Source organism: Malaya genurostris, chromosome 3, assembly GCF_030247185.1.
Source record: "Malaya genurostris strain Urasoe2022 chromosome 3, Malgen_1.1, whole genome shotgun sequence".
Classification (NCBI taxonomy): domain Eukaryota; kingdom Metazoa; phylum Arthropoda; class Insecta; order Diptera; family Culicidae; genus Malaya; species Malaya genurostris.
In genome coordinates, this window is record NC_080572.1 from 198,340,066 (window position 1) to 198,356,137 (window position 16,072).

The 16,072-nt window shown below is 36.7% G+C and overlaps 3 protein-coding genes across 5 annotated transcripts; 2 read left to right on the forward strand and 1 right to left on the reverse strand.

Moving 5' to 3' along the window:
• Positions 1-8,744: 8,744 nt before the first annotated feature.
• On the forward strand, positions 8,745-9,423 carry LOC131433698 (large ribosomal subunit protein eL29). Of its 2 annotated transcripts, none has more exons than XM_058600235.1 (4): positions 8,745-8,868; positions 8,965-9,020; positions 9,073-9,137; positions 9,193-9,423. In XM_058600235.1, the coding sequence occupies exons 2-4, from the start codon at positions 8,984-8,986 to the stop codon at positions 9,319-9,321; spliced, it is 231 nt and encodes a 76-aa protein (XP_058456218.1). In that variant the 5' UTR covers positions 8,745-8,868; positions 8,965-8,983; the 3' UTR covers positions 9,322-9,423. The 2 variants fall into 2 exon arrangements, with proteins under 2 accessions (XP_058456218.1, XP_058456219.1); XM_058600236.1 differs by having other exon boundaries at positions 8,791-8,868; positions 8,945-9,020.
• Positions 9,424-9,452: 29 nt separating this feature from the next.
• On the reverse strand, positions 9,453-11,263 carry LOC131433686 (E3 ubiquitin-protein ligase TRAIP). 2 transcript variants are annotated; one of them, XM_058600212.1, is made up of 4 exons: positions 11,045-11,263; positions 10,845-10,974; positions 10,036-10,789; positions 9,453-9,977 (listed from the first exon to the last, which is right to left on the reverse strand). In XM_058600212.1, exons 2-4 carry the CDS (start codon positions 10,955-10,957, stop codon positions 9,516-9,518), a joined length of 1,329 nt encoding a protein of 442 aa, XP_058456195.1. In that variant the 5' UTR covers positions 10,958-10,974; positions 11,045-11,263; the 3' UTR covers positions 9,453-9,515. The 2 variants fall into 2 exon arrangements, with proteins under 2 accessions (XP_058456195.1, XP_058456194.1); XM_058600211.1 differs by having other exon boundaries at positions 10,845-11,262.
• Positions 11,264-14,041: 2,778 nt separating this feature from the next.
• Positions 14,042-16,066, forward strand: LOC131433684 (selenocysteine-specific elongation factor). Its single transcript, XM_058600209.1, has one exon. The coding sequence runs from the start codon at positions 14,492-14,494 to the stop codon at positions 16,064-16,066; it is 1,575 nt and encodes a 524-aa protein (XP_058456192.1). The 5' UTR covers positions 14,042-14,491.
• The last annotated feature ends 6 nt before the right edge of the window (positions 16,067-16,072 follow it).

The following is a 16,072-nucleotide window of genomic DNA, read 5'->3' on the forward strand; positions in this document are numbered from 1 at the left end:
ATTTACCGCCAGTTACAACAAATATAGCGACCCCTTGATAATGATAAAAATATTCTTCTTCAGCAACACTGTTTAAGTTGCTACGAACAAGTTACTAAGGAGCCTCAAGAAAATCAACAAACATTTTGAGGAAGTGGCAATTAAAATAATTCAATTTTTGAGGCCTTAGTGCCACTTTCTAGTAGCAACTTAAGAAAGTGAAGCATCGAAATTCTACAACCATCATCAGTGCGAGATATAATACAGGTGAGCGATTAAATTTTACTTGTATGCTATGAATATAAGAATGTTTTATTTTTGCTTCTAGAGTTTGACATATACAGTCTGCAAGAGTCACACCAGAATCCAGAAACTGCCCAGATCTAGAAACTAGCGTCTGTCTTCCGAAACCGAAAACCATCTGCGTCACGTGGATTCTCTGCGCAAAGTAGCTGATCTTGAATGCATTTTGTTCAAAATTGCGACGTATTTTAAGGGCCGTTATCTTGCTGCAACCAAACACAAATCGATAGCGCCTCGCTGATGTATCCGGTGAAGGTAAAGTGCCTATAACCAGATTTAAAAGCTAACGAAACTGAATTTCGGATTAATTTTTTTGAATTGTTTCCAACATTACGGATAAGATATCGTCATGTTGGGTCTAGGTACTCTAGGTGAGATCATCATTTGACGTTCATATACGAATCTTCAACCATTGTTCAATGGACACATTTTTATGTTGATTTACCCGTTGGACTTGTTTACAAACGTTAACTGGTGACTTATATCATTGTACATTCAATAAAACATTAAAAATTGACATACTTCAATGCACTGAATAAATGAGAATTGAAAGAAAATGCTCATAAATCATTGGCTAAATTTATTTCCTACAGATACGGGGCAGGGCAGTACATTGGATCATTTAAAGAGCAGTTTATAACTTTAATTTCCTATTCCTACTATTAGAATTCATCGTTAGTAGCATGGAATAATTATTTTGAGTGCTAAGTCCGTTAGAATAAATCCTTTCAAACGCAGCAGTACTCTGTAGTCCTGCCTATCGACTAATTTGTATCAGCAAATGCGATTTGATTAGAGCAACACGCAAAATGGAGCATCTCTTTATACATACACCACGCATCAAGACCGATTGATTGGTCCACTTCTATGACAGGTAATGATGCTGGAGAACTTGGAATTTACTGCCGTTGAATCCATTTTAAATTTTCGTAATTAAATACCCATTTTGTTTTGTTTACATTGCACAAATCTTCAATGTGCAGTAACCAAGGATATGGTAACTGTTATTCAAAATCAATAATTTAGCAACTTGTGCTGCCAGTTTCAATTTTTTTTCAAGTGATTTCATTTTGACATTACCAGTTACTAAGGGGTAGTTAAATTTGCGATACTGTTTCGATTGACGAGTGGCAGGTCGTGTCGTCGGAACAGCTGTCGTCACTCTGGTTTAAGGCACTCTAAGCACAGACTAACAGACATGACAATATGAGTAAATTCTTATAAAAATTATTTTTCGTGATGCACTAGTTCCACCTATATTGTACTGCGCGAACTATTTACTATCTGTACACCCCTTGTGTTATGTAAAACTTTTTTTACTAGTTGGTTTCCCCTCGTTTGTCAACACCGATCAGCTGCTCGCAGGGATGCCTGATTTTATCAAAATATTTGAAAATGAATCGTCACAATAAATTATTGGATTACATTGATAATATATTTAACTTTTTCGCGATGTTGGAAGGTAACCATTTATTCGACTCAAAGTTGTTCATCTAGACTATTTTTTATTGTGTTGGTAGTTTTCACCCGAAATTAAGTGGTGGCAGACCAGAAGCAAGTAAATATTGTAACAAAACGGGTTCGATTTTGTATTGCGTTGGAGGATGAGAAGTAGGCACAATTATGTATATAGTTTAGGCAATATGTATTAAATCTGTATCCTGCATGAAATTCGCATGGACGTATACAAATCAATACATTACAGGTAATTCTGTATGAATGGCAACTCTGTTGGAAAATGAAATAAACACAGTCTAGATGACAGACAGGATGTTTTTGATAGGGTAACGTGGCGCCATCATGACACATGTGAGTACTGTCCCAAATAAAGGAATATTCGAAATGACCGTTAAAATGATTGAAGAATCTAATTTGAGTGTCCTGTCTGTTAGTCTGTGCTCTAAGTAAGTATAGATCAGAGTTTGATATAATTCCATTGATTCTCCGCAAGCAGGTCTCATGCTTTCCGCAAACTCATTTCAGTTTCTAACTTTTATTACTTTGCTAAATCATGTTAACTTTCATTTGAAATACTTACGTATTCAGTTTTAGAATAATCCACTACACTTGCTATTTTTCTTTGCCGTATCACTAACGTGACACGCTTAGGCCAGTGATGGCCCGTCTTGCCCGTGTATTGTTTTATTTCGTATTTAAATTTTTTCGATAGTGATTTTTTTCATATTTATTGTTCATTTTTATTCATATAGATTCCCGATGATAGTTTCGCGGCGTCGCTACACTGATTTACTCCAGAACGAGAAAAATCGTTTTATTCCGAGAAATACACAAATTTTTTTTCGCAAAGCAATATGCTCACACGTTGAGAGCTTCACAGGAAGTCCACTTACTACTTTGATCAAAATCAACATGAATATAAACTTCGGTATACAAAAAGACACAGCAAATAACGAAAAAATCGATATAAACCATATAAACATAATCCTGTTTGAGTAGTGAGTGCCAGGGTTACTATATTCACAGATTTTTCCTTAACAGCAAAAGATTTTTCATCTATTTCATCTATTTCATTTTTTCACAGATTTTGCGTTTCAAATCTCGGACTTTTACGGAATTCACAAATTTATAGGAATATCTCGTGAAACTGACACATTTTTAAAACGTTTCTCACACATTTTTACTGATTTGAAACGAAAATATCCGTCGCAGATATTATGCATATTTTTCGAATTGAAACACAGATTTGGAAATGGCAGCTCTGGTAAGTGCTTGATAGAATAAAAACAACACGTAAGCATTGTTGCCAAATCTAAATAAATAATGATTGTCATAACAATGGTTGCCAAATCGCTCGAAATTAGAATCAGAATTATGAGAATTCGAGTAAAAATAGATTGGAAATTCTGGATTTGATGGAATTAGTGAGGATTTTCTTAGATTTTTAGAAAGCTCTGAAGAATGACGAAAAACTCGAAGGAATAAAAAAATTTCAAGGAGATTTGTTATGAAAAGTCGCTGCAATTCAGAAGTGTCGTCCCCCTCGGCACAAACTCAGAAAGTAGATAAATATTGAACCAGATATACCCAGTAAAATTTTTACGTGATGGCTTTCTTAATACTTCGCAGGGAACTGACTGTTAAGTCGATGACTGACGTTTTACAAAGAGGGTTTATTCTACTAACTCGAGTGCTTTTATAGCGACTGCAATCTGGCAACTCATTCGAGGATTATATCCTTTTACTGTATCATTTAGGCCGACTGAAAAGGTACTATTTACATATTACGAACTACTACAACCAGAAGAGATTACCAAGAAGGTTATTTGCTCAGATTTTCCGGTAAACTTTACCAAATTCTAGATATTTATTCTACTGTTCTGCTGAGTACCACAGACGTATTTATTTCTAGGTGAATCTAGTTTACCGTGCATGACATGACTTATGTAGCGTTTACACTATTGCTGGTTGCCAGCATGCTGGTGCCAGTATACTGGCATGCCAGCAGCTGGCATTGTTTACACTATTGCTGGCAATTTCTGGATGGCAAAATTAAAAAAAAAATATTAAAAACTATTAAATATGTTTCTATTCTTTGCGCTTCGCCTTCGGCTCGTCAGTGCTTAAAGCAGTTCAAACTGAACTGCCATCTCGTGCCTAGCAGTTCAACTTAAACCGCAAAGCAGACGCAAAGTTTGTACTACTTATGCAACCCTCAAACAATATTGCACAAGTGCTATATTATTTCTGGCGTCTCAGGCGTAAACGAGTTACGGCATATTACTGGCCGTCGCAGAATGTGAACATTTAGGGGTTTTGTTGGTTTGTGCAAAAAGCACATATTTTGTTTCTATTTCTTTGCGTTTCGCCTTCGGCTCGTCAGTGCTTAAAGCAGTTCAAACTGAACTGCCATCTCGTGCCTAGCAGTTCAACTTAAACCTTTGCGTCTGCTTAGCGGTTTAAGTTGAACTGCTAGGCACGAGATGACAGTTCAGTTTGAATTGCTTTAAGCACTGACGAGCCGAAGGCGAAACACAAAGAAAAAGAAACAAAATATGTGATTTTTGCACAAACCAACAAAACCCTTAAATGTTCACATTCTGCGATGGCCAGTAATAAGCCGTCACTCGTTTACGAATTAGACGTCAGAAATAATATAGCACTTGTGCAATATTGTTTGAGGGTTGCATAAGTAGTGCAATCTTTGCGTCTGCTTAGTGGTTTAAGTTGAACTGCTAGGCACGAGATGACAGTTCAGTTTGAACTGCTTTAAGCACTGACGAGAAGAAGGCGAAACGCAAAGAAATGGATACAAAATAAGTGCTTTTTGCACAAACCAACAAAACCCCTAAATATTCAATGAAATATTTCTTTTAATGTAAAATACTTGTGAAATTGAAATCGGATCCGAATAAAATTCTTAAGTTTTGCAAAGAACCTATTTGAAATCAAGTTGTTTTCTTTCCTACAAAAATAGTGTGAAAGTTGAGTATTTTCTTCATATAAAAAGAAAATGTGTGATTATTCTACGCGAAGTTGAAGTATACTACAGGTGTGTAGTCTTCATTCAAAAAATAGGTGACCTTCCGAAATTCTCCAGTAAATCCCACCCATTATATCACCGACTTAGTAGGGTTTCGTCTGTACAATCAGCAAACGAATCAATCAATTAATTGACCGATAGTTGCACAGACTCTTATGGAAATTTAACATGAGCGTTGACCGATGTGACAAGCGATCTAGTAAGAATACTTAATCTTGTACAAATTGTAGTCACAAAACTAATCGGTCCATTTTCAAGAGCCCGATTTCTTCGGAAAACTGATTCTTTTAAGAACTATCAAATTTTCTACGGGGTAGTCCAACGGGGCTCCAACTCCCCAAGTAACCACGACACATTATAACTTTATATTATTTTAGTTTTAAAAATTCACGTAAAGAAATTGATTAAATGCAGCGGAGTTACACATGTTATTACAATCCTATTGTAAAGCTGAAAAGGGCGATTATTAGACTCTTCTAGGATCTGACAGGTGAAGCAGGAATTGCACGTTATTGAAGTAGTTATAATGCAAATATCTACTTTATCGATGTTAACAATTTGAACTGTAGATTATAAATGTTACAATACAATAAGAGTGCTTAAATAAAGAGTTACGAATGAAAGTCAAATATTGAAAAATATATTAAATATTCAACATAAATAAATGAAGATCATTATTAATGTTTTTATGGCATATTATTTTTATATTTATTTGGATTTGTACACAAAAACCGTGCCTCTGGTTTCGTAGTTTAAACCTTTCAGCTGAAACCTTGACATGTTTTGTTCGCAGATAAGAATCTTACTTTATCATTAATAGCATTATAGTGTTTGCACAATTTCACATAACATTTATATATGTTACCAATGCATAACGCTGCACAATGTTAATAGTATTGTCGACGACGTATTGTTTTCGAATGTTTCGATGTAAGTAAAATGCACATTTTCCTTGGTAATCCATTTTACTTTTGTCCTACTAACACATATTGGTAAAAAAAGGTAAACTTAGACTAGCTTTGAATTATAGACTGCAGTTTTTATCAACACCAAGCCATTGATTTAATGCAGCTATTCAATTTACTTGCACAGTTATTATTAAAGTTTCGTTGCTTAAAAACATCAAACATTGAATGTCGATATATAGCACGGCGGAAGGTTGTTGTAAGGTAATGCTCAGCTACATTTTAAATGTAAATTTAATGCACATTGCTTTAAAGTAGGGTAACAGAGGTATTTTGGCCCGCTTTAGGATCGATTTTATTTTGGCCCACTTTGTAAAAATATCCACCAAATGTTTTAATATCTTTGAAAAATCCTTCCGCAATAGGTAATTTAATGTGATTAGCTTCAAACTGATGCAACATGGGTTACCTAAGATCGATTGAATCCATATAGTTTGTTAGGTGGGCCAAAATATATGAAGTGGCCAAAATACCTCTGTTACCCTATGTAGGATTAGTGTAATTATATATTAACAATGTAAAAATAGAGTTGTAAATGTGCAGTGATATAATGTATATGGTTACTTGGGTCCTCATGATGAAAATGGCTCCACAATAGGCTTCTTGAACGAAATAATGACATCCGGCTCAATGGTCTGTTTCAAAATCGGCAAATCGATTTATTGGTCATTCATCGGACCAACAGTTCAACGTATTGGACCAATGGAGGACTTCTGTTGAACGTTTTTTCTTATGTCGTTTTCGTTTTTAAATTGCACTACACCGGTGTAGCTAAGGTTGCACTGAAACCGTTCGTTTTTGCCACATGCACTACACCAGTGCTACACTTTTTCTGCAACGATACCACAGACTAACAGACAGGACACTCAAATTAGATTCTTCAATCATTTTAACGGTCATTTCGAATATTTCTTTATTTGGGACAGCACTCACATGTGTCATGATGGCGCCACGTTACCCTATCAAAAACATCCTGTCTGTCATCTAGACTGTGTTTATTTTTTTCATTTACCAACAGAGTTGCCATTCATACAGAATATATTGATTTGTATTCGTCCATGCGAATTTCATGCAGGATACAGATTTAACACATATTGCCAAAACAATATACATAGATGTGCCTACTTCCCATCCTCCAACGCAATACAAAATCGAACCCGTTTTGTTACAATATTTACTTGCTTCTGGTCTGTGCCACATAATTTCGGGTGAAAACTACCAACACAATAAAAAATAGTCTAGATGAACAACGTTGAGTCAAATAAATGGTTACCTTCCAACATCGCGAAAAAGTTGAATATATTATCAACATAATCCAATAATTTATTGCGACGATTCATTTTCAAATATTTTGATGAAATCAGGCATCTCTGCAAGCAGCTGATCGATGTTGACAAACGAGGGAAACCAACTAGTAAAAAAACTTTTACATAACACAAGGGATGTACAGATAGTAAATAGTTCGCGTAGTACAATATAGGTGGAACTAGTGCATCACGAAAAATTATTTTTATAAGAATTTACTCATACTGTCATGTCTGTTAGTCTGTGACGATACCACTGCCCGCATACGCATGGCTGCCAGATGGCTGACTAAACGCTGCCAGCTATAAAAATATGGCTGGCAGACATTCTGGTGACCGACTGCCTCGCCGCTGCCAGATATACAACTCAAACAATACAACCGTATCCACCAGGATTTTTCCACATTGAAATCTTTAACATTTTCAGCGAAGGTGAGAAGATGAAAACGCTCGGCTAACTAAGATACAGGCAGACTCTGTCAGCTTGGAGCGAAATCAATCTTCAGTTCAACAACGCCATCGCACGGCATCACATTCAACATATCATGTCAATTGTATGGGTGCGCAGCGCTGCTATTTTGGCGCGCACGAATTTGACATTTCGCTCACCTACTTCTATGTATGAGATTCGATGCGGACTCACCTGAGGGCGACATGCTCGCAAAAAAGGATGTTAGCAATGATTTGTTCGGGAAATGTGAGAGATGGGTATCTTGTTAATATGATGTCTTTGATACAGGCGACTTTGTTTTATCAAATTGGATTTGACAACCGTCACTGAATCAATTTTGGTAGTCGTCTGGTGGCCATGGCTGCCCAGGTAGCCAAAACGCTATGCGGGTGGTGTAGCACTCATCAAAAGCTTTGATGTAGCTCTGTGCAATGGAATCGCTTATTGTAGTCAATGGTTATTGTTTATGTTTTCGTCATTTTTGTTCGTTTATTTATGCCTCCGTGTAGCACTGCACCGGTGTAGTGTAAAGCAGTGCTGTCAACTGTTTTTTCCAAAAATCTGTATTTGGCGAAAAAAACTATCTGTACAATATCTTTCTCGAAAAATCAAACATCAATTTAGTGCGAAAACTGATTTTGCGACCAAAACAAAAAAAAAAGGTCGCTCGACCTGGTTTACCCCTATGGAATCCAACACAAAAACTGAAAATCGGTATTTATCTGTATGAAAATTGAAATATCGGTATTTTGAGAGAGCATATCTGTATTCCTGTATCGAGTCCAAAAATCGGTATAAATACCGAGAAATCGGTATAGTTGGCAGCGCTGGTGTAAAGTAAAAACGAAAACGCCATTAGCAGCCCTTACACGTGACAATATTATTGTCAATCCAAAGTATTGTCAATACCGTCAATCCAATTGACTTGGTTACTTGAGTCCGCATTTTTCGAGAAAATCAAGCGTTTGGAGCTTCAAATATTGCAAATGAACATTGAAATATTGAGAGATGAGTTCAGTGCACATATTTGGTAGTTTCCTCTCTGGAGGGAAAGTATTGTCGGATTGATGAGCAGTTTTGATTTCTTGACAATATTTTCGTCAATCCAATGATGTTTCCACTACACGATCAAAAGTATTGTCAATACTCCTTGTATTGACAATAATATTGTCTCGTGTAAGGGCAGCTATTAGAGAGTTGCAATAACAAAACAATTTTCTGGAATTATCTTTAACTGTTTTAGAGTGTATTTTTTAGATTAGGGATAGGAATCTCATTTCCGTTCATTTGACAGCAATGTTGTCATAGTTTTGGGATTTCTTTCCGGTTTACAACTTGTGGCAGATAAGTTGGTTTTAGAAGAAGGTAATTGATTTCGTGAATTTTTCATAAATATTCAAATCCTGGCTAAATTACATTTAACGAGGAATCCTGATATTAGTTTTCTTTTTATCATTTTAGTTGTTCAGCAGCAAACGCAATGGCGAAATCCAAGAATCATACTAATCACAACCAAAGTAAGCTTTTTCCATTTCGAAGAATAACATCAACTGTAGTATAATTTTTCAGACCAAAAGGCCCATAAAAATGGCATCAGTAAGCCGAAACGACAGAGGAAAGAAACTACTCGCGGTGTAAGTGAAATAACTATTATAAAGTTGGCGTCTGGTATATGAAAAGTAATTACAGATGTGTCAAAAGTTTCTGCGCAACCTTCGATTTTCGAAAAAAGGTAATCTATCCCGCGAGGAGGCTTTGAAGCGGGCGGAGGAGCGTAAGGCTAAACTGGAAGGACAACCTAAACCAGTTAAGTTGTAAACCAACGATTACAGTGACGATTGTATTCTAAGGTTTGAAATATATCGTTCTTCATTCCGAAGATGTGCGGTTAAAATAATGTCTATACACAGAAGTTTCGAATCGTTCGTCTTTCATTTGAATAGTGGACATTCCAAATCATAAACAACTTTATTTAACAAATCGATTACAAGCGTTACAAACACTTGTTGAGTTTAATCTTCTAACGGGATATCTAAAAATTCAAACTTGTCGTGGTCCGAAGTTGTGACGCTCGTGGATGGATGTTTTCGCAATGTTCCAGCTTTCAAACGAGATGTTATGCTGCTACTTGATTTTGAGGTAGTTTTAGATGCACTCGCACTCTCTTTTTTGACTATTTTTGGCTCCGGAAAACTTGGAAAATTCTCTTTTCTCTCTGATCCACCAAGGCCATTGTACACTATATTTTTGTTAATAGGATGTGTTGTACCTGTCAAGCGAGGTTTGCGAAAAATAGAAAACTTTTCACTCAGATCACTTTGGGCTTTCGTCAACTGGCCAGCTTCCGGACATTTGGTTCCCACAACAGAAGTGGCACCAAGGCCTGCTCGAAAAAGTGGGGTGAGGCCTATACTACTGGATTTAATACTAAAATATGGTGAATCCGATTGCAGAATATTTTGAACTTTGTCCGACTGTAAAGCAATAGCAAAAATTGAGTATGATAATAAATATAAAGAAGATTGAGGATACCATTGGTGTACTGTTATCTAGATTCTTTTCAAGGCGTTTTCTCTTCACATGTTGATCAGGAGTATTGAGCACAATCGATTCACTATCGGTAGAAGCGTCCAGCGCATTTTTCTCTAAACGTTTCACCTCTTGTTCTAGCCGATAAATTTCACTATCCGCAGTAGATAGTTTGTCTTCCAGCTGCTTCCGCTTTGAACGCTCGTCGTGTAGATCGTTCTGAATTGATTTCATACGTTCACGCATTTCATGTTTTTTAGCATCGCTAGCTTTTAGTTCCCTCTTAAGGGTCGCCACTAGCACAGCCAATGTCCGAGGGTTGTCATCGTGAGCCAACATTTCCTCAACCTCTTTGGCCGTAGAAGAAACAACATGCTCAATTGTTGACATCAGGCTCATTTTAGCTTTAAGCTCTTTTAGTTCGGCTTGTAGTTTTTGCATTTGAGCTCGATCACCGCGAAGCATTTCGGTTTCCTGCTTGTAAGCGTAGATGGTGAAATCTTTCGATTTAACCATATCTTCTAAAGCAGATAAGGTTTTTTTCATTTTCTTCCGTTCTAATTTGTGGGAAGCATCCTTGTCCTCGAATTCTTTTAGTTTCTTTTCCTTCTCCCGAACAGATAATGTTAGATTGTCAAGTTTATGGAGGAGAGTTGCTGCATCCTCCGGGGCATCCGTATTAGCAGCTATGTTGAAGTAGACTTTAATCAAACTTTTTTCATGACATTTGTTCCGGCATTGAGGACAGGTTTTTGATCTGCAATTTTCAAAATTTATCATGTTTCAATGAAGTATGGTTATTATTCTATTACCTTTGAAGCCATTGCAGAAGACAAGCGAAATGAAATGAATGTCCGCAGGGGGTCATGTGTACATCGTCCGAGGGCATAAACAAATCCGAACATATTGCACACGTAAGGTTCATTATTCAATCTAAATTATCTTAAACAGTAAACTCAAAAATAACTTGTTGCACATTTAAATTAGAATGTAAACTATGAATTTTTAATACTCGGTAAAATATGCCGGCTAGATGACTTCCATCAAATAGAATAGTGCATCATAAAAGAATGTAGCTATAATGGAACTGAAGTCTCGTCAAAACACACGAAATTGGGAAATTAAAAACAAAATAGACATCAAATAATTCGAAATTTAACGAAAAACGTACACGCTCTTTCATGGTTAACCAAAATTGAGTCAAAAGCAGCGATCAGGGATGCCAGGTAATTTTTTCAAAAATCTGATAAAGCCATAAACCTGTCTGTGAAAATCTGTGCCCGTTTCCTGTACTATAATAGCTGATCGAATTCAATTTGGTGAGCAAAAAAAAAAGGTCTCACTACCAACACGCTCTATACCTTTTTCACCAATCGCTCTGTACTTTTTGGTGCTAAACTGTGCTCGATTTCCAAAATCTGTGATTTATTCCAGAATCTGTGATCATTTTTAGAAATCTGTGAAAATCTGTGTTTTTTTTAAATCTGCAGAAAATTAAAAATCTGTAAAACACAGATTAATCTGTGAACCTGGCATCCCTGGCAGAGATGCCAGGTAACCCTCTTAGAAAAAAAAAACGTTCAACGGTGGTCCTTTATTGGTCCAATACGTTGGATCATTGGTCCAATGAAAGTCCAATCAATCGTTCAACGAGAGGCCAACACGGGACCTTCGTTTGCCGATTTTTAAACAGACCGTTGAACCGATAGTCATTTTTTTGTTCAACAAACCCGGCAGTTTTTTCTACTTTTTTTTAAACTAACACTACATACCTGTACAATACTTCTACTTCACGTAGAATAACAACAACAAACCGTTCCAGCAAACTGAACGAATATTTCGTGCAGTATATCGTTCAGCAAGCGTTCAACGACCAACAAAATAGAACCGCCTGCTGAGAGGGATGGAAAAAGGTTTTCGTAAGGGCATATTCAGCAGTATTCTAGTTCTAGATGCATAATTTATGTCAGTTACAAAATTTAAATCTGGATTTTATAACAAGAAAAACTGACAGCCCCAGCAGTGTTTTACTCGTGTTTCAAATATACAAAAAAAGAACGGCATCGTAGTCAGGTTTAGAGCAAATTCAGCAGGTGCCAGATTCATATGGGTGGTCTAAAATGTAACTGAAACTGAAACAAACGTATCCCCAGTAAGCCGTTTTAGTTTTAATTATTCGAACAGTTCTACTCGACGTGAACATTTCATAAGGGCACATACACGAATGAGAGATTCTCTTTGTTTACTTTCTCTTCTGTTAATAACACCTTAATTTTCACGTTCACTTACCAAATTTGCATATAGAATGAAAGAAAATATCTCCAGATTTGTAATAGTACCATACATGTAATGAACAATTGCGTAATAACGCAGATATAATCGAAAGAGAAAGTAAACAAAGAGAATCTGTCAATTGTTTTAAGGCCCTTTTGAAATGTTCACGTCGTACTGTCAAATTTGGAACTGGTATACGCTGCCGTTCTATTTTTTCTATAATAAACATTCGGGTCGCTTAAGGGCGGCTTATGAATATTAAAATATTGAGAGAAGAGGTCATTGCACATATTTAACAGATGCTCTCTGGAGAGAAAGTATTGTCGGATTAATGAGCAGTTTTGATTTTTTGACAATATTTTCGTCAATCCAATGAAGTTTCCATTACACGATCAAAAGTATTGTCAATACTCCTTGTATTGACAATAATATTGTCTCGTGTAAGGGCCGCTGAACACTCCTGAACATACCCTTAAATTTACAGCTTGCTGGAGCTACGTTTGTTCCAGTTTCTGCTCTATTATAGATCTTTCATATAGAACTTCTAGCTGCTGAATTTGCTCTAAGAACTTTTTTTTGTTCACTGAGTTCCGATGACATTTTCCTGATACTTAGGGCATACTCAGTAGTGTAGTAGTTCTAGATGCATAATTTATGTCAGTTTTAAAATTTATATCTAGAAATTATAACAAAATAAACTGGCAGCCCCAACAGCGTTTTATCTGTGTTTCAAATATAGGAAAAATAGAACGGCAATGTATACCAGTTTTAAATTTGACAGTAGAACTGGTCGAATAAATAAAACTAAAACGGTTTGCTGGGGATACGTTTGTTTCAGTTTCATTTAGGGCATATTCAGTAGTGTTTTAGTTCTAGATGCATAATTTATGCCAGTTACAAAATTTAAATCTGGATTTTAAAACAAGAAAAACTGGCAGCCCCAGCAGTGTTTTACTCGTGTTTCAAATATACAACAAATAGAACGGCATCGTAGACCAGTTTTAAATTTGACAGTAGAACTGGTCGAATAAATAAAACTAAAACGGATTGCTGGGGATACATTTGTTTCAGTTTCATTTACATTATAGACCACCCATGACTTCCGGTGAAACCCTCAACGAGTGAACACGTCGTATCGTGTTAGTGCGGTGAAAATTCGAGTATTTCGCGAGAAAGAAAGGATTTTCATCCGTACTTCGGTGACTCCACGTTGTCACATAGCGAGGGTTTCACTTGTAGTCCAGTGAAAAGAAAGTCCATTGGACTATAAACGAAAGCTAACTGGCAATATAGCTAAATCGCTGTGCCATCAATCGGCGTCATCTCAAGTGAGGTGACGCCACCAGAAGTGAAGAAGAAGAAGAATAGACCACCCATATGAATCTTGCAGCTGCTGAATTTGCTCTTACATTATAAACCACCCATATGAATCTTGCAGCTGCTGAATTTGCTCTTAGAGCAAATTCAGCAGCTGCAAGATTCATATGGGTGGTTTATAATGTAAATGAAACTGAAACAAACGTACCACCAGCAATCCGTTTTAGTTTTATTTATTCGACCAGTTCTACTGTCAAATTTAAAACTGGTATACATTGCCGTTCTATTTTTTCTATATTTGAAACACAGATAAAACGCTGTTGGGGCTGTCAGTTTATTTTGTTATAATTTCTAGATTTAAATTTTAAAACTGATATAAATTATGCATCTAGAACTAGAACACTACTGAAAATGCCCTTATGTTGCAGAAATTCTGATACAGATATGTAGAGTGACTATAATCAGAGTGGCGACAGCTGTTCGTTTGGAATGACAGCTCCCAGTTCCAAACGAGCAAACGACCTGTCAATTCAATGTAAAGCTAATGGAATGTTTTGAATTGTTGCCAAAATTACGGATGAGATGTCGTCACTCTGGTTATAGGCACTCTACAGATATGGTACCGGTACATTTTTGTTCCGGAGATTTTTGGAAAAAAAAATGATCAGGCAACGCTGACCGCTGGTTGTGTTTGTTTACATTAATTGTCGCAAAATAGGTCAAGAAACGCAAGAAACATTTTAATTTAAAGCTTACATTGGGATCTTGCTGTAATGAAAAAACCAGAAAATTTGGTCAATTTCTATTAATTACGCAGGCTTTTACATAATTAGATTTTTGTATTACTGATGAGTTCCTAGTCTTCAATATGTTGAATCTTAACGTTGGCTTAATGGGCCATGTCGATTCTGGCAAAACAACACTGGCCAAAGCACTTAGTGAAATCGCGAGCACCGCCGCATTTGACAAGAATCCGCAATCTCAGCAAAGAGGAATTACACTTGATTTAGGATTCAGCGCTTTACGAACAGATTTACCGGCAGAATTACAAGGACACGGCAATTGGAACCAGTTGCAGTACACATTTGTGGATTGTCCTGGTCATGCGAGTTTAATTCGAACGATTATCGGAGGGGCTCAGATAATTGATTTGATAGTTTTGGTAGTCGATATCGGCAAAGGCATACAAACACAAACCGCAGAATGTCTCGTTATCGGTGAGTTAACTAGTCGAAAAATGATTGTCGCATTGAACAAAATTGACACGATAGAGGAGAATAGACGTGTCAAATTGGTTGATAAAATGAAGAAAGGAATCACTTCAGTGCTCATGAAAACGGTTTTCGAAGGGTCTCCAATTGTCGAAATCTCCGCCGCTAAGGGAATAAATTTAGACCAATTTGTTCTTACCTTGAAGTCCATCTCTTTCATTCCAGTACGAGACTATAACATGCCATTCTTGTTTGCAGTTGATCATTGTTTTACCATTAAAGGGCAAGGGACTGTTTGCACAGGAACCGTGCTACAGGGACAAATAAAACTCAACGAAGAAGTTGAAATACCTAAAATAAAATCAACCAGAAAGGTGAAATCTATTCAAATGTTTCGACAATGTCAGGAAATTGCTCGACAAGGGGATAGAGTAGGAATTTGTATAACCCAATTCGATCCCAAACAACTCGAAAGAGGATTGATTTGCACACCTGGATTTGTTTTGACTACGTATGCCACAATTATTCGAGTGAACCGTATAAAATATTTTAAAGGACCTATAAGAAATAAGTCCAAATTTCACGTTCACATCGGATACGAAACGGTTTTGGCATGCATCACACTATTCAAAGAAGAAAAAGTTCAGAATGCAGAATTTAATGCAAACGTAGAATACGAATTGATCGATGAAATTGAGATTGACGCATCGGACAAAGATGATCACGTCTTTGCATTATTGGAATTCGAAGTCCCTATTCAAACGGTGACAAGTGCTCTGGTGATAGCATCTAAATTGGACGCAGACATTCATAAGAATCAATGTCGTTTAGCTTTCTTCGGCCGCATGGAACATCACGTGTCCAATAAAGATTACAAGAGTCAATTTCTTCCTCAGTTGAAGATATACAAGAAGAAACATAAGATCGGATTCGTCCAACGAATAGTGAATGAATCGGAGCTCATTGCCGCTGGTTTGTTCAAAAAAGAAGGAAACAATCGACAGGCATTCATTGGATTACGAATACAGCTGAGTTCAGGCGAGTGGGGTGTTATCAATAATACCTTCGGGGCAAGTTCCAAGGTCAGACTGCGATTCCGTACTCCACTCAGCGAGGCAACTCTCGCAAGATTACGACAGAAGAATAATTCTGCAGATCAAGTAAAAGTGGAGCTGAGGTTCAGGAAATATGTTTTTACCAAGGATGAAGTCGGCAATAAAGTGGTTCAGTAGAAATGA